The 22174-nt window shown below is 37.4% G+C and overlaps 2 protein-coding genes across 3 annotated transcripts in view; both read left to right on the top strand.

Annotated features, from left to right (window-relative positions):
• The window catches only part of LOC118744447 (coiled-coil domain-containing protein 25), a 38878-nt gene extending 22078 nt beyond the window's left edge, over window positions 1–16800 (top strand). For both annotated transcript variants that reach the window (XM_036477476.1, XM_036477475.1), the window contains exons 2-3: window positions 14117–14208; window positions 16301–16800. In XM_036477476.1, the coding sequence (XP_036333369.1) occupies window positions 14117–14208; window positions 16301–16762 (554 nt within the window). In that variant the 3' untranslated portion in view covers window positions 16763–16800. The remainder of the gene's footprint in view (window positions 1–14116; window positions 14209–16300) is intronic.
• Window positions 16801–19670: 2870 nt separating this feature from the next.
• On the top strand, window positions 19671–20176 carry LOC118744451 (60S ribosomal protein L39). Its single transcript, XM_036477479.1, has 3 exons — window positions 19671–19767; window positions 19859–19962; window positions 20035–20176. The coding sequence occupies exons 1-3, from the start codon at window positions 19765–19767 to the stop codon at window positions 20081–20083; spliced, it is 156 nt and encodes a 51-aa protein (XP_036333372.1). The 5' UTR covers window positions 19671–19764; the 3' UTR covers window positions 20084–20176.
• Window positions 20177–22174: the final 1998 nt, after the last annotated feature.

Here is a 22174-nt window from a genome sequence, read left to right as displayed (position 1 = left end):
CTCAACACCGCAGAATTTTTCTGTAGTTGTAGCCCGTAGCGCAGAAATCTGCGGAATTTAGATTTTTCCGTGTTAGCTGATTTCTCCTTCTTTAGATGGTTGCCACTTCGTCAGTTTTACAGATGGTAAAAAAGTTATAAGTTCCTATTCAAAATATGTTTAAAATATTTGAAATTTACTATTGAATAAGGTTTTTGTTGAAAACTAAGTAGCTAAAATAATAGCACAAAAAATTGTAGTTGAAAGGGTAAGTTTATGAAAAGGCATTGATGAGTGGCAACAGTGTGGTAAGCAACACTGAGGGCTCCAGTAATCGACAAAATTCTGCGTATACAGACTGCGTTTAAGTATACGTTCTGCGTTCTCGACTAATTTCAGCTTTAAGCTGAAATAAGTCAAGAACGTAAACCTACCGGTACGTAAACCCGAGTCAGCTGACACGATCTGTCTTACCAAAGTGCCATGTAAATGAAAACTCAACTCCGCAGAATTTTTCTGTAGTTGTAGCCCGTAGCGCAGAAATCTGCGGAATTTAGATTTTTCCGTGTCAGCTGATTTCTCCTTCTTTAGATGGTTGCCACTTCGTCAGTTTTACAGATGGTAAAAAAGATATAAGTTCCTATTCAAAATATGTTTAATATATTTGAAATTTACTATTGAATAAGGTTTTTGTTGAAAACTAAGTAGTTTATATTTAGCTAAAATCTATTATAGCACAAAAAATTGTAGTTGAAAGGGTAAGTTTATGAAAAGGCATTGATGAGTGGCAACAGTGTAGTAAGCAACACTGAGGGCTCCAGTAATCGACAAAATTCTGCGTATACAGACTGCGTTTAAGTATACGTTCTGCGTTCTCGACTAATTTCAGCTTTATACTGCGGTTTTCAAACTGTTTGTATATGCAGAGATGCGACACATTGCAACCATATACATTTCATATTTTAAATATTCAATATAGCAATGAACAATTTTTCTGAATTTTCCATTTCTAAAACGCCAATGCTAACCAATAACAAACGAAGCATCAACTTTGTTTCTGATGCGCTGATTGCTCGAGCGATACGTTTCGATAACTTTTCGTAGGTGTTTTGGAAGAGTATACATTGGCCCGTAGTCATAGTCAAAATAAAGTTGACTTTAAAGTTAGTTGCAGCTTTTTTGACAGATATCCCATTGAAAATTATGTCAAAAAGCTGCAACTAACTTTAAAGTCGACTTTATTTTGACTATGACTACGGGCCAATGTCAATATTTTGTTGTTCGACGTTATGGAACCTTATACTTTGTACGTATGCAAAGCAATTGACGTTTTGGAAGGCAGCCATGCTTTTGAAATCGACGCTTTGCTCGACGCTCTTTGCTCGCCGCTCCACTATAGCTTTGTTTCTTAACAGATAATTATCACAAATTATCACTAATTTCTGCTGGAAAGTGTTTCTTAACCCAAACAACTAGCAGCTCTCTCGTTCTTATGCTCTTCTTTTTTTGGCTCTCCTGCTAATTTCTGTTAGTAAAATTTTTACTAGCAGAAACTAGCAGCTGTCACATTCTCATTTTCAATCTCAAACAACAACTTTGAACAATTCCTCTTTTTTACTCTCAATTTTATACGATTTTAAAATGTTGGCAAACTTCAAAAAAAAAAAATCATAGCCGAAGCATTGAGAGAACGGTTTTACCTTACTATGCTTTTATCATGCTAGTTTCTGCCAAGGCATATTTAACAATGTAGAAGTGACAACTAGCTCGAACTCTCTTGTAGCTAGTTATAATGTCAAAAAACTGTAAACATACAAATTAACCCTATGAGGTGCGCGTGCCATGTTTGCTACAAATTAGCATCAATTGAACCTCATCATGCATGGTACAATAATTACAGGTATTGTCTTCCCAGAGGGTTTTGCTTCACATCGAAATTCGTGCTCCCTTATTTAAATTTTGACGCAGTCCAATGTTCATTCTTTTACTTTTATTTGGCTTTGCTTTTTGTTTTTGCTTAATTTCATTTAAAAAGTTTTTCAAAACAAAAGAAAAAACGTTTGAAATGAAGTGAGCCATACAAATTTAGAATTACTAAGCAAACGTTTTTTTTCGGCTTTTGCAGATTAAATAAGTTCTCTGCAAGAAGATTTGTTTAAAAGAATACGTGTACATATATGGTATATGGGGTATGGAAATATCCCTTTTCCCTAGCACTAACCTTTTAGTGTGGACAACAATGATATTTTTCAAATAAGGTAGATCGGAATATGCGCTCTCTGGGAAGACAATACCTGTAATTATTGTACCATGCTCATCATGGTGAAATTATACCAGGTGTAGTAATAAGCATGAACGAAAGACACAAGATCACGCCTTCCCGAAAGACAGAAAAAAGTTATTTTCCAGCTGTTGAAATCTCGACGCCATCTTTGTTGTAAGACAAACAACAACGAAGAGAACAAAAAAAACCGCGTAATTGTTGAACACCTGGATAATCATTTTTATTATGCAAATTCTTCTATAAATCATGTCGTTGTGTTAAATTATTCTTTACCTTATGTGTGCACACGTTGTCACAAGCGAAAATTGCAGTAAAAAGCCACCACCAAATTGTAAACATCGAACAAATGTAAACAAACGGCTAATGTCAAAGTCGCCCAACTTTTTTCCTAAATACGATTATAACGGGCTACTAAGAAGGAGGCGTGATCTTGTATTTTTGGTTCATGGTAATAAGAGCGAGATGAAAGATTTGACCCTATCTTATTTGAAAATTTGCCTTTAAAAATTTGTATAAGATAGCCGCATGTCAGGAAAATAAAGCGACAAAGCTTTTTTATTACTTCACCTACTTACAATTTCACCATGGAAATGCATCAGCATAAATACATACATATGTATGTACGTATACTAATTTTAAGGATTACTTCAATATTACCTTCAAAGAATTTTAGCTGCATTCGCATCTTATATGCACATATACATATGGACAGAAAAGAATACCTCATAAAGGAAACCACCTCATTAAATGAAATAAATGTTTTATGAAACTATTTTAAACAAGTGCTGCCAGACGATTTTAATAATGTCAAAAGTAATAGTTGCGTTCTTTATCTCCCAGAAAAAGGCCGAAGTAGTCAGATTTAGTCCAAAAAGCGTTCCTTAACTCGAAAATTACAACAAATATGAGAGAGCAACACTCAGTGAGAGTGACTCTTTAGTCCGAAGTCAGATTTTTTTTTTTTAGATTGGCGCTTACACATATGTTAATTTTTGGCCGAGCTTCTCCTCCGATTTGTGGCGTGCGCCTTGATGTTGTCACACAAAGCGGGGGGACCTACAGTTTTACGCCGACCCCGAACGGCGATGGTATTTTTATGAGAAGCTGTTTTTCATCGCTTCGCATCGAGGTTTGCCATTGCCTGCCGAGGGACGACCGCTGTAAAGAAAAAAACCTTTTTTGTATATTTTTTTGCTATGTTGCTTTGACCAGGGCTTGAACCCAGGTGCTGCGGAGTGGAAGCGCGCACTGCTTACCACTACACCACAGCGGCCGACTCAGTCAGATTTAGTCAGCAGAATTTTTGCTGGCAAAATCTTGGAAAGTGTCAAACTCAACTGAAGGGTTGGCTTTCTAATATGGCCGTTGGTTGAGGGGGCGGTGGGCGAAGGGGGAGGCATCTTGGCGCCTCCCATCCCTCATTTTAGAGAGGACATGAACCATATTTGAATTACAGTGGCACTACCAAGTGCTGCACTTTTAAAACAACGTTCGAATTTTTTCGATAAATTTTGAATTCTACCCTCATATTTTAATACTGGCCATCTGGCAATTTTTGGTAAGGTCCACAAATCATTTTGAATCGTTTCTACCAGTCCCATCTACCGACATGTATTTCGACACCTACCGACATATATTTCGACGTACAGTAAATTATGAAAAACCGAAAAAATTGCAAAAAAAAATAGCAATTTGCGCAATTTACTCGAAATGTTGTACAAGTCAAACGAACGGTTAAAAGCACCCGCCACTTTTCTGTGTGCCGGTGCTATTATTCCGTGAGTCGCAGGTCCAAGTATCGTCACCTTCCGAATGAAAAATTACACTGAAAATGGCACAACGCCGAACCCGGTTTGTCTCCAAACCAAATTTGACAAGGGATGCTGGAAAATCATTCCACATTACATCATACTCCTAACCTGTCGAAACCAACAACGAAAATGAGAATAACGGCACTTGCAGTAATTAATTGATAGAAAAATATTTTCTAATAAAAAAAATTATTATAATTGTCAATTGAATTTTCAATCTTGATAATTTATCAAGAAAATAGATTTAAACTTCTGTGCCAGAACTGGGAGTTCTTGATAAATAATCAAATAGTGACAAATTATAAAAATATTGAATATATTGGCTGCGTTACTTTATACATTCCGGATAATCCCAATTCACAGCCGGAATAAACAGAATGCGTTTGAAATATACGTCAACATATAATCAGGAACGTTCTAAGGAATAAGTAAACAAAAAAGTTTATTCCAAACGTTCAGAATGAATAAAGAAATGCAGCCATTAAGTGCACAGAACCGTAGGTATATACATATTTGTTATCAAATATAGCAGTGTCATTCAGCATATTTTTTTCTCACTGAAGAAGTGAAGTTTTTGGTAGTGAAGATTTGGTAACTTTTCTTAAGAGATTTTGGTAGAAAACAATGTTGGCGAGTGGCAACCATGTCTGTACCGTCAAGTCGTTTCAACTTTCTTGCTTAGCTTTTGGCATTTCCGTTGCTTCCCATTTAAAGAACCAAAAACTTGAATTCAACAGAATTGAAACGTGTAAAAGCAAATAGAAAACACAAAAGAGAATGAGCAAGAATTACTTTCAAGCACTTGAATCATGCAAATCGGGTGCAAGAATGATAGAATACAAGATTGCGCCAATCGAGCTGAGTGCAACTGGCCGTGACGACAAAATAAACCAGAATGAGAGAGCAAGACGAACTCGACAATAAAAAGAATAAGCATCGAACAAAAGGCAGTATTGCCAAGTTTTGAATTTGAAAAAGCACCAAATTTTTATTGGTGTATTTTATGGACTTTATGTGAATACATAATTTTATTGGTTGGATGCCAATTCAAATTAATAAAAATCAATGTTTCTTGCACAACGGTCGATTTCTTCTGCCATGATTGAAGTTGCTGCACATATTTCGTTGTCGCTTATGATTGTCACTGCCATGATTTTGTTTAAATTTTTGTAAAATTGCTTAGTACACTTACGATTGCTATAAATTTTGCTTCCATTTTTTTAAGATTTTCTAATTTGAAGTCTTCAAACGAAAACCAAAAGCACCAAAAACGCATCAAGCACAAAACTCAAAAATATTCGCGTTTTGAATACCCACTAAATTTGGTGCGAAAAGCATGAAGTTGGCAACAGTGAATGTAAACAAAAGTATATTATGACGTCAGCGATTGGGGATGCTGTCAAATCGACGAAGAGAGGGTTAGCGGCCCGCGAATGGCGCGACCTTTATTTTCGGGATCGTGGTCCACCGTCAATCCGCGATTTTCGCGGACTGAAATGAGCGAGGTAAACTCGAACTCTCTTCCCCCTCTTATCCACACAAAACCGGTTTTAGGCAGACTGAGCAGTCCAGTGTGCGGACGCCCAATGTTTGTGCTGTTGGGGATGTGTGTCATCCATGTTGTTTTCGATACAAATTAGCGAAGACAGCGATTTGTTCGTGATTCGCAAGGTGATTGAATCTATGGACCAACGACTACAGATCACGCATTCCGCCATCGTTGTATTTGTAATCGTATTTCAGGAAAAAGTTTTCGTAGCGTTTTCGATGTCTTCCCGTCTCTTCTATCGATTCGGAATGGCTTTTTAGCAATTTGATGTATTTTATGAGCGATTTTAATTTTAATTTTGATTTGTTACAAATTTATGATATAAAATGAAGTGCTTTGTGATTGGAACAAGTTTGTGCGTTTCTTTGGTCAGCCGAAAGGCCTAAATTTTCGTGAAAAGTGGGTGCATGTTTGTGACCAGAACGTTGGCATTGAAACATCGACCCGTGCTGATGATATGCGATTGTAAAACACTCTCAATAATGAAAACCACATTTTATGAACTTTTTTTGCTAATTGTCATCAAGTTTCACTTCGTATATTTTATAGCAAATACCAATTTAATAGCATTCAATCACTGCGCCTTTTTCGTTTTCTTTGTTTGTTTCCATTCTTAGGCACATGTCAAAAACGCTCAGAAATTTATTTTTCATTCTTTTCCGATTGCGTGATCTTGTTAGTTGGTTCATGATTGGATCTGAATCACCTACGAATAAAGTGATTCGCTCACAAAATTTTTTATGGCGAATTACGTGATTCGATTCGTAATTGAGGCGCCAATTACGAATGGGAGAGCGAATCACTTGCCGTGGAAACATCGTTTAAGATAGACGTTATAGCCCCGTAAGAATGGGCGGTTGTGCGTTAAAACCGGAAAATAATTCGAAAGAAGTGGCGTACGTAACGTAGAGATACGCCACAATGAAGGCGTTGCGTTTGCAAACAAAAATCGCCTGTTTTTATGGTCACAAACTTAAAGTTTACGCAAGTCAATTTCGCAGATACATTCACACTTTTTTCTAATATTTTCTTTGTCTTTTCGAAGACAGTTTATTGTCTGGGCGTCTACTCTAAATACTGAAACAATGTGACAACTAATACATATTCCCAATTGTCTTGTCCAGTTCTCAACTTATCTTTTGGTTATTTTAGGATCTCTTCCTCTCTTTATTTGATTGTCCAAAAATCATCTGGTTTGTATTCCTTCCATACATCGATGTTTGCGGCATTGGCGTCTTTTAAAACGTGAGGGCAATTTTCATCAGTTGCGTCAATGCAGCCATTGCCAATGTGGCGTTTTCTATTCAAAATCACAGAGTTAACTATGATGTCAGTCGAAACAATCCCTGTGACGCAGAAAAGAATTTCAATTTGGTGGGGCCTTGATGCTCTCTATGCAAACACACAAGTCATAGTTCTAGGGTTATCCAGCTCAGTATCGCGGTCATTCTTATTGTGGTTGGCAGCACTCATTTTATACTACACGAGTAAGAAAAATTACAAATATTAATTAACTAAATGGGGAAAAAGCATATTTAAACAAAATAATATTCATTTAAATACATACATATTTAACTTAATGGGATTTATTTGAAATAAAGGGAGAATATCTGTTTTTGTATACACTCATTTATTAGTGAAACAAAAGAAACAGAGCGGATCATAAATTGAACCAGCAGTGGAATTTTGACAATCGCTACGCTAAATTTTCGTTGATAAAAGTCTATAAATGAAAATTAGTAGGGCCTACAACATAGAGGAGTAACACATGCGATGCGTAATCAGCCAAATCTGGCAGTGTGGCGGGCATGCCACTAGGTGCTTCGTGTTCTTAGGGACGCTTGCTTATTCTTAGCGATGTGTTGGAATCCGGCTGCAGATCTCTATCCTTGCCCAAGAAAATTGCTACAGTCTAAACTGTCAGTTTCATCCGTGAGCGCGACGTACGCAAAGTACCCATTCTGACGAGGCCATTACACGATCAAGAACTTGCTTTCAAGTTGCAATACACGCAGACTTTTCTACTAATACACTCGCACTTTTACAACTTGATCGTCGACTTGATATCAATTTTTCCTTTCAAGTCTTGAGGCAACTTGAAAGTCATGTCAAACACTGATCACAGTTAGTCCGTTCCAGTACTCTAAAATGTAGTTAAAAATAGTTAGGAAGATATAACTGGAGGTATAGTAGCCTACGTCACAGCTGGATAGTAAATATTACTTTCAAAATGCCGTCCTCCAGGCAACAACTTAAAATTCTCGCCTGCAGAAATATCTTCCTGCCTATTTCTGACTAAATCCCAAAGTACGAAAACAGACATACTGTAAACAGCTGTTTGACTTGACTTTTCAGTTGCCTGACGACTTGAAAAGAAAAATTTATATCAAGTCGACGTTCAAGTTGTAAAAGTGCGAGTTTGTTAGTAAAAAGTGTGAGTGTATTGCAACTTGTTTTCGAGTTCTTGATAGGTGTAACCTCCAAGTTACAGACTATGGGCCTATAACAATCAGGATGTGTGTCAATTGATAGCAAAGTACTCTGAAGTAAAAAAATGCCGAGTTGCCGCAACAGCAATGTAAAATTATGCCACCATAGTAAAAAGTTGTTTGACCATAGTAAACAGTTTTTTCACCACGGAACTTTGCTCCACACAGTCCCTAGCCAGTAAAAATATCAACTTGTCCCTGCTATCAAAGCTTCACTTCGGCTTGATATGGGTTTGATATTTTAGTATAAATTACGACTGCTTCGGTTGACTCGTTTCAGGGCGAATTTATATAAGGTGGTGTTACTAGATCAGCTGATTTTGTGTATGTGTTTCGCCTCACGGCGACATAAGAGTCAAATTTAAAAATTTTGTTTGAATTTCCACACACACTCTTACAGATTTTGACAGTTTATGCCGCCAAAGCAAAAACAAAATACATGTAAGTTTTTGTTCTTGTACTCCTGCTATCACCTTATATAAATTCGCCTTGACTCGTTTGTTGTGAATAGAATCTTTGTAACAAGCGCTGCCATTTGCTTTTGATATATCTTTTTGTATCTAGCGCTGCCAGATTGGCATATTTACAGTGTATTCTACTACTTACATTCTACTACAGCTTGGCCAAACTGACCGGAATGATCGACCTCGATCACGTATTCTTCTTATTATTCTTGTTGTTATTGTTGTAGCGGCTACTAAACCCCGTTCGGGGCGGTTCATCCATCAACGTTGTCGTCTATTTCAGCTAGGGGGAGGCCCAGGAAGTGTGCTACTTCCAAAGGGGCTGTCCATAGGGACAGGGACGTTAGCTGAGTGGGGTTCTCGGGGCATGTGAAGAGGTGCCGGGAGTCATGTGGCGAATCTCCGCATGCCGGGCATTGGTTGGGCACATCCTCTTTGATCCTGCTCAGGTAGCTGTTGAGCCTGCTGCAATAGCCAGAGCGAAGTTGGGCTATTGTAGTGCGGGTCTCCCGAGGCAGACAAAGTTCTGTCCCGTCCACGTCCGGTGGTTGTGTGCCTAGAACGGCATTCACAGGGCGGGAGTCTACATAACTTGAGACTGATTCTCTGTGAATGCCGTTCAGGCCCTGTCGGTAGGTTGACGGGTCCTCTGGACTTCGTCCGTCAGTTCGTAAAGATGCCTCTTATTATTATTCTTTTTTTGGGCTGTAACCGCCTAAGCGATTTTGGCTGAGTTCAGCAAAGCACGCCAGTCGTTTCTCCTCTGTGCCAACTGACGCCAATTGGAAACGCCAAGTGAAGCCAAGTCCTTCTCCACCTGATCTTTCCATCGCAGTGGGGGCCTCTCTCTTCCTCTGCTACCACCAGCGGTTTCCATGTTGAATACTTTCAGAGCTGGAGCGTCGGTGTCCATTCGAACGACATGACCAAGCCAGCGGAGCCGCTGTATTTTAATTCCCTGCACTATGTCCATATCGTTGTAAAGCTCATACAGCTCATCGTTCCATCGTCTGTGGTACTCGCCGTCGCCAACGCGTAAAGGCCCGTAAAGCTTCCGCAAAATCTTTATCTCAAACACTCCAAGAGCCGCCTCATCGGATGTTGTCATTGTCCATGCTTCTGCGCCATATACCCGCAAGGGCATAATGAGTGACTTATAGAGCGTGGTTTTCGTACGTCGAGAGAGGACTTTACTCCTGAATTGTCTACTCAGTCCAAAGTAGCACTTGTTGGCAAGAGTGACTCTGCGTTGGATTTCAATGCTGACATTATTATCGGTGTTAATGCTGGTTCCCAAGTAAACAAAATTCTCTACTTTCTCGAAATTGTAACTGTCAACATTGACGTGGGTGCCAAGGCGCGAATATGCTGACTGTTTGTTTGATGACAGGAGATACTTCGTCTTGTCCTCGTTTACCACCAGACCCATTCGCTTTGCTTCCCTATCCAACTTTAAAAAGGCAGAACAGATTTCGCGGTTTTTGTTACCGAAGATGTCGATGTTATCGGCATAAGCCAGCAATTGCACGCTCTTGTAGTAAATTGTTCCTGAGCGGTTCAGTTCTGCAGCTCTTATTATCTTCTCCAACATCAGATTAAAGAAGTCACATGAAAGGGAGTCGCCCTGTCTGAAACCCCGTTTTGTGGCGAACGGCTCGGAGAGTGGTTTCCCAATTCTGACGGAGCTGGTGGTATTGCTCAACGTCATTTTACACAGCCGTATTATTTTCGCGGGGATATCAAATTCAGACATCGCGGCATAGAGGCAACTCCTTTTAGTACTGTCAAAAGCGGCTTTAAAGTCGACAAATAGGTGGTGAGTGTCGATCCTTTTCTCGTGGGTCTTTTCTTTTCTTTTTCACCATCGACTGCGGGCTCGGGTTCTTCTTTACAACTTTTCGTGCTGCTTCCATTTAGTAGGGCGGAAAAGTGTTTCCTCCATAATTTAAGTATGCTCTGGGCATCAGTTACTAGGTCGCCATTATTGTTCTTACAGGAGTTCGCCTCGGTCTTGAAACCTTCCGTAAGTCGCCTAACTCTCTGGTAAAATTTTCGGGCATTCTTCCTGTCGGCCAGCATTTCAAGCTCTTCGCACTCACGTATTTCGGCCTCTCTCTTCTTATTGCGGCAAATACGTCTCGCTTCCCTCTTCAGATCCCTATAGCGGTCCCATATAGCGCGCGTTGCGCCCGATCGCAGCGTGGCCCTATAGGCTGCGTCATTTTTCTCTGCGGCTTCTTGACTTTCCTCATCGTACCAGTTGTTCTTTCGGGCTCGCTGAAATCCGACTACTTCTTCGGCGGCGGTACTTAATGAGCGGGTAATGGGGTTCCACTGCTCGCATATGCCGGTTTGCTTAAGAGTGCTCTCTGAGAGCAGGTGTGAGAGTCGAGTAGCGAAAGTGCTGGCTGTCGTATCTTGGCTGCAACACGATAGTGGCCCGAGTCGATGTTTGGGCCTCGGAGTGTGCGTACGTCTAAAACACTGGAAGCATGCCTTCCATTTATCACAACATGATCGATTTAGTTTCACGTTTTTCGATCCGGAGACAGCCACGTAGCTTGGTAGATCTTTTTATGCTTGAACCTAGTACTGCATACTACTATGTTTCGGGCCCCGTCGAAGTCGATCAGCCTCAATTCGTTGTCGGACGTTTCGTCGTGGAGGCTGAATTTTCCGACGGTGGTTCCAAAGATCCCTTCCTTGCCCACCCTGGCATTGAAGTCGCTAAGCGCGAGTTTGATATCATGACGGGGGCAGCGCTCAAAGAAGAAATCCTTGGATGCCTCATCCTTCTCTTCCGTCGGGGCATGGGCGCAGATGAGCGAGATGTTGAAGAATCTCGCTTTGATGCAGATTATGGCTAGACGCTCGTCCACCGGGGTGAACGACAGTACTCGGCAACGGAGTCTCTCTCCCGCCACAAATCCAACACCGAATTTGCGCTCCTTTACATGGCAGCTGTAGCAGACGTCGCAAGGCCCCAGACATTGCTTGCCTTGCCCCGTCCAGCGCATTTCCTGGATGGCGGTGATGTCAGCTTTTGTCCTTTCGAAGACATCAACCAGCCGGGCAGAGGCACCTTCCCCATTAAGGCTCCACTCGAATTGGTTACCGCATCTCGCACATGGGTTGCTCACGTTGCCCAGAGTGCGCGAACGAGGACGCAATAGTCGGGATTAAGTATAGCCATGCAACTGTAACTGCATACCCAGCGCAACGACTATACCCCATTGCACTCCAGAAAAGCCTTCTTCACGCTATTAAAATAGGTAAAACAGAGCGAATGCGTTCCAATTTTGGATAGTAAATGTCTTCGTGCCTGAAATAGCCCGGACTTCTTTTCCGAGCACAAATGTGCAAAGAGTCAAATTGCCATAACAGCTGTTGTTTATTTTACATCCGAAAGCAATTTTTATAAAACACAAAAAACGAAAATACCGCCAAAGGCTTCAGAACAGGGTTCGTATTTGCACACACATGCGCAGCACATCCTAACATTTTACGCTCACACACGTGTGCTGTGCATATAAAAAATTAAAAACTTGCTCACATCACATGTGTGTGCTGTTTGGTAAAAAGCACGGGCTCATGTGTGTACTTTATTTTTATTAATATAAAGCACACGCACATGTGTGTGCTTTGCGTAGAGAAACTTATACACTTCGATTTCTATCTCAAATCTTAAAATAATTTTTTAATATGTTTTCTGTCATATAAAAAACAAACAACATCTCACTTTTTATGGAATTGTCTTTCAAAAAATAACGTTTAGTAAACAAATTCTTTTAAAAATATATTATGTGCATGTGCATGGGCTGAAATTTGTACAAAAATCGGCTCACACACACGTGCATGTGCTTAATAACAAACAGCACACACTTTTCTGTGAGCAGAGTTTGTTTTCCACTTATGCACACACATGTGTATGAGCAGTGAGTACAAGTTGAATGTGTTTCTGGCGTGTGTGTGAGCAGAGCATGTGTGTGCAAATACGAACCCTGCTTCAGAAAATGTAGGTATTTGCTATTTTTATTAGCCGTATAAAATAAATACACTTAAACTGAATGTTTTTCTTTCAGATGCTCTTAAATGAAAGCTCTGCAAATGTTTAATGTTTGTACTTTCCATATTTTGAAAATTAAATAAAGGATGTAAAATTAAAAAGTAGTGATTAAGCTAAATTGAAATTTCAATTGAATAAACTTTAACTGTTTTCCGCACTTGTCAAATCGCAAAAACATAAACATGAGAAACAGCTGATTTGTTGACTCCAGGCACGAAATGTGTTATTTTGTGTTCCGTACGTTCTGGGCATTTTTTGCACGTTTTGACACATTTTTGACAATTCTGAGAGAGTAACTTATTTTTACCCTCGAATTACCGAAACTGCTCGGAAAACTTGGGAAACAAAAGGTTCATTCCTTATCTTTTTGGACTAAAATCTGAAAAGTGTCAAAATGCCAGAGCGCAAGCAAAATGCGCTCACTAAAAGAGAATAACAGGAAAAGTAAAGGAACGCAAAAAACCAAATTTTTAGTCCAAAGAATGGCAACAACAAAGCTAACGTCAAATAAGAATGGAAATGTATTTACAAAACACATTCACACAAGCACAATAAACACTTACTATATCAATTATTTTTTGCCTCCTTCCAATTTCAATTCACTTCTTTTACTTTTTAGATTATTCTCACTTTTTACGTATTCTTTAATTCCGTTAATTTAAATTTAGTTGAGTTTGACACTTTTCAGGATTTTGCCAGAAAAAATTCTTCTGACTAAATCTTACTTCGGACTGATGGGAGTCACTCTCACTGAGTGTTGCTCTCTCATTTTTGCTGTCATTTCCGAGTTAAGGAACGCTTTTTGGACTAAGTCTGACTACTTCGGACTTTTTCTGACTATTTCTGGGAGATAAGGAACGCTCCTAATGCTAATAACGCCACCTTGAATGAATTCGCCCTAAAATATCGGCAAATTCGCAACTTACTGTCTTCACGCTTAAAATTATCGGTTGCGTGACGAAGCTAGCGAGATCTATGTTAGCGTTAACGTCAAATTATTATTTTGACCATACCCTCCGCAATTTTACTTTTTCAATAGGGGTCTTCATCAAAAGTGATAAACAGCTGATAAACTTGATAAAATGATAAATTTATCATTTTGATAAATGAGCAGTCAAACTTTGTATGGAAACCTAAATAGCTATTTAACCAAAGTTTATCACTTTATCCGACGATTTTGGTGGATAAACGTATACATTTCAGTAAAATTCAGCCTGACAGACTGCCAGGTTGTCGCTTTTGCTACGAAAACATAAAAAGCGAATTAACACAATCGACGAAGTAAGAATGAAACGTAACTAGCCAGATAAGTTAATAATAAACAATATTGTGCAATTATTTACCAAGGTGCGTTCCTGAAGACCCCAAATATGTTGTATATCAAGACGTAGAGAACTAAAATATCTTTTGGAATCAAGGAATTAATATTAATTTATGTTCTTTAAAGAAATTTAAACTTTTTTTATATTCGCAGATGAAGAACTTATTCGATGGGGCTGGCCAGAGGATGTTTGGTTCCATGTTCACAACTATTCTTCTGCTCATGTATACTTGAGGCTAAAAGAGGTAATTTTAAATACAAACAATTTTTGCTTAAAAGAAAATGTCCAAAGCGGGCATTGTATTTTATCTTCCAAATCGCACAAATCAAATACTTACATATATGGGCAAATCTAAAAAACAGGTAACCTTGGTTTTATTTAGCTTTATTTTCACTAAATCCAGCTGGTTGCTTTTGGAATAATTCATTGACGTATACTTGAAGCCTAAAAAAAAATTGGATCAGTTTGCTGCGTAACTATTGAGTTATAGGTGCGTAAATTAAAAAAATAATGAAAACGAGTGAATTTTTTATGTAATTTTTAAGAGGGGCACAATTACCCTACAAGAATTGTGTGATGGAAACTAACACATTCTCATTTATCTTACTAACACATTTGCAAATTTTGCGTTGGTTAAAAAGAGACCAATATACAAGGCCATAAGTTGGAGGAAGACGGAAGATCATATGTACACAAATGTTTACATCAGATTTTTCACACTGCCCTTTAGAATGTGATAGAAACTTGTAGGTAGCCAGTGACAGAAATCTCTATCAGCCTTGCCAGTCAAATGATTTGTCAAATGATGGTCACTGTTCTTGCAGGGTAATTATGTCATAACTTTTGAAGCACACCATATTCTGATTTGAAATTAAATGGGCATTTAGCACTTATGTGTTCACTTCATATGTAGTAGGTAAGAAAAGTGTGCCTTAAAAAATAACGAAATGGCAAGTAACTCAAAGTCTGTAACTCAACATTTCACAATTTTAAAAATTTTCCGTTTATCGCGTATAGATCTTGAAGCATTTAATTTTAAGAACTTTTTAAGTATGTATGTATTCTACAAACAATTACGAATAATTTGATACCTTAGCAAGAGGTGTGCTTCCAGAATAAACTAACTTTTAAAGATAAAATATTCTGCGATCTTGAGCGTAATTTTTATTCCAACAACACCTTAAGTGAAGGCACATTTGGAAAATACGTCGAAACGATCTAAATCTTTCTATAACTGCTAGTCCTTATAAAATTACATATACCTGTAAAATGCTTCAACAAATTTGTCTCTAGAAGTGTGTAAAAACCCTGATTTACTACTTTTAATGATGCTCCTTCTTTTAGTCGGAATATTTCGAGAGTGGTATCAAAGTAGCTTTTTTTCAATGGCGTCCTCAGTTTTACCCTATTGGCTCCACTTTTCGGGATAGCGGTACTTGAAACTTTGCTTAAATTTTAATTATTTCATAAAAAGGTGCCTAAATTTTGAAGATATTTTCCTAAAATATCGCACATAACCGTCTTTTAATATTACCTTAACTATTTCATAAAACATCGAAATCGGTTCACTAAAACATCTAGCTCCCATACAACTGATTGATCAGAGACGTTATTTTGCGTTATAACTCCTCCAATGAAACAGGTTAAAATTTAGTATAGGTTGAATTTGACATATAGCACGCATACAATTTATTATTCAGATATGAAAATGGAGTTATAGCGCAAAAACACATATCTGAGTAATCAGTTGTATTGGAGCTATATGTTAATGTGAACCTATTTCGATAATTTTAAGGAATAGTTAAGGTAATATTAAAAAACTGTTATGTGCAAAATTTTAGTAAATTAACTTCAAAACTGAGGGAGTTATTTATAAAATAGTTAATATTTAATCAAATTTTCAAGTACCGTTATCTCGAAAACCGGAGCCAATCTGGTAAAACGGGGCATGCCATTGAATTTAGAACGTCCCAATTAAGTGAGCTCAACTTTCAAATTTTTTGCTCAAAGTTTACAACTTGAACAGCGTAATTTTAACCCAGCTTATTCTTTTGTTTTCTATTTCATGTTTATTCCTCGTCTGACTTTTGAAGCACTTGATGAAAATGAATTACACTTATATTAATCGATTTATTAAGAGATTACGAATAAAATGATATATAAAACATAGGTGTGCTCACAAATTTAAAAATTCAAATTTTTTTTGAAAATGTACCTATTTTTTAGTTATGCCCATATGTATATTATGTATACATACATATATATGTTCATATAATTACTTGTCAATGGTCAAAGAATGAAAATGTAATGTAATTTTTTACAAAAATCTCTTACAGGGTCAATCTGTAGACGATATTCCACAGGCTCTGATCAATGACGCTGCGCAGTTAGTAAAATATAACAGCATTCAAGGGAATAAAATTAACAATATAGAGGTCGTTTACACATTATGGTCCAACCTTAAGAAAACACCTGATATGGAGGTTGGTCAGATAGGATATTTTTGTGAAAAGGATGTGAAAAAAATCCGCGTTGAAAAACGAGTAAATGAAATTATCAATAGACTAAACAAATCGAAAACTGAAGATCATCCGGACCTACGACGGCAAAGAGAAGAACGCGACGCCGATGAAAGAAGGAAAAACAAGCACAGTTTAAAAGCTCAACGAGAGAAGGAAGAGGAAGAAATGAAACGTCAGAAGGCCGAAGCAGAGAGCCGTAGTTACGATAAATTATTTAAACCGGAAAGCATGACTACTAATTATGATGATGGAAATGACTCTGATGATTTTATGTAACAATAAAATTTTTAAATCTACATATGAAATTAAATATACATATATCGTCACCTGAAATGCAAAAAACGTTAAAAACATCATCGTTGAAATGCAAAAGGTCATAACTAGGGCATGTAAATCTATGCAAATATATGTTTTTCTTGGACTTAGGTAAAGCGGAATAGATAAAGTATCTACGCGAATCATAAAATTATCTTAAAAATGGCATTCAAATGTTTTTGCATATTTTAGCCATAAATGCATATTTCGCATTTTTTGCATATTTTAGTACATATTTTGCATTATATTAGCTCTTGACGGAAAACTTTACAAATCTGCAAATCTGTGCATATTTCTCTAGTTGGTGCTTTTACGGATATTTAATTTTGTAAATTTGTTAGTTTGCAGTTAAATACACGTAAAACTCCTTATGACGAAGTACGGAGGTTGGTGTGAACACGGCTATCATTTGTTTTCGATGTAGTGCGAAATCTATTGGGAAACATAAAAGTGTTGTTTTTTTATGTTTCAGGGCCACTCTGTAATCCATTAGAAGGCAATTTTTAGTAACAATTTTATTTCTGAGAAAATTTTGGAGAAAAATCAAGGATTTTAAAAAATTAAAGAAATTGTGTTTTACAAAATGAATATACAGCAAGCGAACTGGTCGCTTTTAAGCTAATGAGTAGCTAACTAAAAATTGAGCTGAATTATGTGATATAGTATTTTAAGACTGAATTTTTCTACATATATAAATCCGTGTATTGAAATGTACGTATTTGCTAAACGCAAAATTGAATGAAATAATTTTTGTACCTAACTTTATTTATCTTTAAAAACTTAAATAAACGTATGCTTCAACTGCAGGCTTATATAATGTTTTTTTCTGCATTTTTTAATTAACGAATTTTTTTGATTTTTCATGAATATTTTTAATTTTTTGTTGCATTTTTAAGCACATATTTCTTATTTTTTAGTGCATGAAAATTCATGCCCTAGTCATAACTAATAAAAAATTTGAAATTCATTTTTGGATTTATATGATGAATTTCATCAACTTACAACTCCCCACATCTTTACGGATTTTGTTACGTCTTTTTGCATTTCAGGTAAAGATATGTAGATTAATTTGACTAATTTATGGGCAAATTCTGAAATTCACTTCCTAGTGAATTTCAGCCCCTGCCCATTTGAATTTAAAGCGAACTTGACTCAAATTCACTTGGAAGTGAATTGCAGAAACTGCAGGGCATTCGCACGAGGCGATTTTTCAGGCAACTTTTGCATTCAACTCACGCAGGGTTGCACGAAAAAAAAATTTAATGGCTAAAAATATCAATATATAAAAAATATAAAAATATTCGCCATAAACATCGTTTGCATTGTTCATCTTTGCATATAACTTTTGGTTGAATGGCCTTTTAACTAATCGCTTACAACAAAGTTGGTCGCCAACCAACATTTAGCCATTCAACTTTTTTTTCGTGCAACCCTGTGTGGATTGTCATTCAAGTTCAAACACGTCCTATTTCAGAATTTGGTTGAAGAACGCCCTATTTCAGAATTCGCCTCAAAAGCGCCCTATCTCAGCTGCCGATTTAAAAAACCCTATATCAGCACATTTTCAATACGGTGCGATAGGGCATTTTTGAATCGAATTCTGAAATAGGGCGTTCTTCGACCAAATGCTGAGATAGAGTGTTTTTCAATAAAATTCTGAAATAGGGCGTTCTTGAAAAGTTTTTGGAGATAGGGCGTTTTCGAACTGGCTGGCGAGATAGGTCGATCTTCCACTCAGCTGTCGATATGCTATTTCACATCCCAGACTTTGCCTGCATTGCCGCAAAGGATAAACATCGCCCATCGCTACTTTAAACGCGCGACTATGTCCCGTTTCAAGTCTGCTCGTTCGTGGGCGAAGGAGGTGAGAAGAGAGGCGAAGAGTACAGATACCTCCGTACCGTCAATTCGTTTCAAGTTTTCTTGTCTCTTTTGATATTTTCGTTGCTTCCCATTTAAAGAACCAAGGACTTGAATTCAATTGAAGTTGACACGTGTGGAAGCAAATAGAAAACACAAAAGAGAATGCGAAAAAATTGCTTTCAAGACTTGACGTGTCTGAAAGGGGACTATGTAGCAAAACAACAAAGTTTGGGCTCTGCCATACGGTCAGTAATTATCATGATATTTAGATCGGGATCCATATTGATGGATCGCGCACGAATGCTACATGTTCAATATGGGTGTCTTCAGTGATGCATCAAGCCAAAGCATCAGACGCATTTATTTCTAAACTATAATTGATGGAAATGTCCATTATACGCAACCACGCTTAAATGCTTAATTGGAACTTAGTTACGTAAATAAGGCATTTTCGTCAGTTCTAATTTACAAGTAAAAGAGACTGATGCTTTGGCTTGATGCATTTCTCAACGTACCCTATTTATCGCGTCAGTATTTTCATAATTTGTGTGCTGCACGCTTATTATATCGCAAGAAACAATTTTTATCTTATTTTCATAATTATTTTAAAATTTCCAATGCTAATTTAAATACTTTCAATTTGCTTAGAAAGATTTTAAGCGCCGAGAGCGAAGGTAGGGCGAATATGTTTTCGATGTTCGCATTATGAGAGTAAAGGCCCATCCACATTCAGTAAATAAATTAAAACAAAATACATTAAATGAAATAATAAAACAAGTGTCCGAGGATTGGAACTCGGATCTCTCAAATCGCACCCTAGTGCTTTGGCCATTGCGACTGTTGGGGTAGCGCGAGCAAAATGACATACATATGTATTGTTTTCTTTGCGCCGGCTGATTTTGATGCATCGTAGATTTTCAGTGATAGCCCTAACGTCAACATAAAAACTTTTGCCTGTGGAGACGCCGCGTAATATAGGTATCTAATTTTGTGCAGAATATCGATGATCTGGCATCACTAAATTATCGATTAATATTTTATAAAGCCGTCCATTTCTATCACGTTCCCTTCTTTTGTATTTGCAAGGCCAAGTTGATAGAATGGTGCGTTGGTGATCCAATTATATTTTATCCATCGGTGTTATGTTGGTGAACAAAATATAACATTTATGTTCGATATTTTTGGTTATTTCAGGCGGCGCATAAATCTTTCAGGATTAAACAAAAACTTGCTAAGAAGCTCAAACAGAACCGATCGGTTCCTCAGTGGATCCGTTTACGTACTGGAAACACCATTAGGTAAGGCGGATATAGCTTCTAACTTTTGCATTTTTTTTTTAATATTATGTTTTAATATAATCTTATCCCTAGATACAATGCTAAGAGGCGTCACTGGAGACGCACAAAGTTGAAGCTTTAAACCTGTCGAGATCTTACGTTACTTGTCGATTTGGATTTACAATTAAACATTGATGCTTCAATAAATATACAAAACAATTAAAATATTATCTTATAAAAGTTTCACGGTATAGTGCTAATAGTAAGTTTCTATTGACTTCTGTGGATCCTGAACCAGTTTACCGAATGTGTTCTGTGGATGTGGCAGTATCCAAATAATAATTCTAGCCATGCACGTCTGATATTGAATGTAGGCTTTCAACTAAACTTAGCTACTTCAGGTAGTCGCCACCTTGGTGCTCCAATGTTTTTAAGAGGTGAAAAACAGTGGAAGGAAAGCCGAAGAGGCAGTAGTAAAGTAATGAACTTGTACGAAAGTTATAGTGCGAGCGAAGATGAAGATGTATACGTTTGTGTTCAGAAATGCCTCAAACCAAAGCATAAGTACTAAACTACAAATGATGAAAATGCCTTATTTGCTCAACTAAGTTCCAATTCAGCATTCAACCGTGGTTGCGTATGTTGCACATATCCATCAATTCTAGTTTAGAAATAACAGACTGATGCATTGACTTTATGCATTTCGGAACACAAGGTATGTTGTCAGTTGCAAACAATTCGTCTGGCACTTTTTTAACTCAATATTTTCGGAGGTAAGACTCTGTGAAGTTAGTTATTGACTTGAGAATGATATCTTTATTACAGGTTAGATAGATTTGCTTATGATGTTTGGAGTTTGTTTAACATTGTTGAACTATTAGGCGGCAGTTCATGTAGAAATAAATCTGGCAGTTTCCGAGGCCTCTGGAAAGCAAATTTATTGAAGTCAATAGACCTGCTGCCTATTCCTACAGGTTTTCTTTTTATCCGCGCAAACTTCTATTTGATAAAATGGTAGTGAAATTAGAAATGGGGGAAATTAGCATTTTCGCAAAGAAAAATTAAACTCGTGTTAGACCATCAGCGGTATTTTTGCGCAAAACTCCTTCCCGCGGCGGTGACCTTCGGCCAAATTTACAAAAAAAGTGCATATTTCAAACTAAAATCTTTGTTTTAAATTAAAACTTTATCCTTCGGCTAGACGTATATGTTAAAATTGTTTGATTCGGGTGACGCGTTTGGACACGATAACCCAAAAGCATTGTACAAATAATTGAACCGTACCCAAATCGTCATGCATTTTTCTATAAAAAATCTTATGAAATTAAACTGATCATACTACCTATGTGGATAATTCTTGTCACATCTGATGTGAATAATAATAGTAAGTCTCGTGCTTATATTTATGCATATATATTTTTTAGAAGCGCCACATCTTTATCAGAAAATGTCGGGAACCCAAAAATTGGAACTATTACAAGTTGCAGGGCCTCATTTGAATTCGACCTCTTCCATGGAGAACGGTACATCGTTTAAAGGTTCAAAAATATTGGCTGCGTTTCTTTATACATTCCAATTTCACAGCCGGAACATGATTCAATAATGAAAGGTTTTGTAAGAAAAACTTTCTCTCGCTCTAATTTTATCAATGACACTCCCACCCTACTCCTAAAAACAAAAACAGTGATATTTCTTTTCCAAATTTCTTTGCAAGTTTTAAGAACATTTTTAAATTGTTAGTAGTGAAATTTTTACTTTTTAAATTTGAAGAAATGTTTGTTCTGCATTCGCTGGCGCCAACAAGACAAAATGGGTGAGAATCGTTGGACTACAGAAATTCAATGTTAAGAGACGAACCCCCCCCTTGGACTCATCCCACAGGCACCTAGGGAACCGTTTGAAAAAGGGGGGAAAAACGGATTTTTCTTAGGCAAACTGAGCAGTTTGATGTGGAATATGACCCAACTAACAGAAACCGTGGGATTTTTTAATAAAAGAAATTATGCCAGATTAGATATGGGGGGATTTTGAATAAAGAATAAAAAGTTAATTAAAAATAGAAAAAAAAAAGTTTTTATAAAAAAAAATGTTCTTTTTAACAAATGTATTTTTGCGTAGAATTCCTTTCTACGTAAGCGGCCTTCGGCCGCACTTAGGGATTATAACCCTCAGGCAGTAGAATTCTTCTTTCTGTGTTGCCAAAGAAGGGGGGCTGAACACCTTTTGCAGAGAA

Source organism: Rhagoletis pomonella, unplaced genomic scaffold, assembly GCF_013731165.1.
Source record: "Rhagoletis pomonella isolate Grant_MI unplaced genomic scaffold, Rhpom_1.0 Rhpom_scaffold_00008, whole genome shotgun sequence".
Taxonomy (NCBI): domain Eukaryota; kingdom Metazoa; phylum Arthropoda; class Insecta; order Diptera; family Tephritidae; genus Rhagoletis; species Rhagoletis pomonella.
This window is presented reverse-complemented; position numbering and strand designations above follow the sequence as displayed.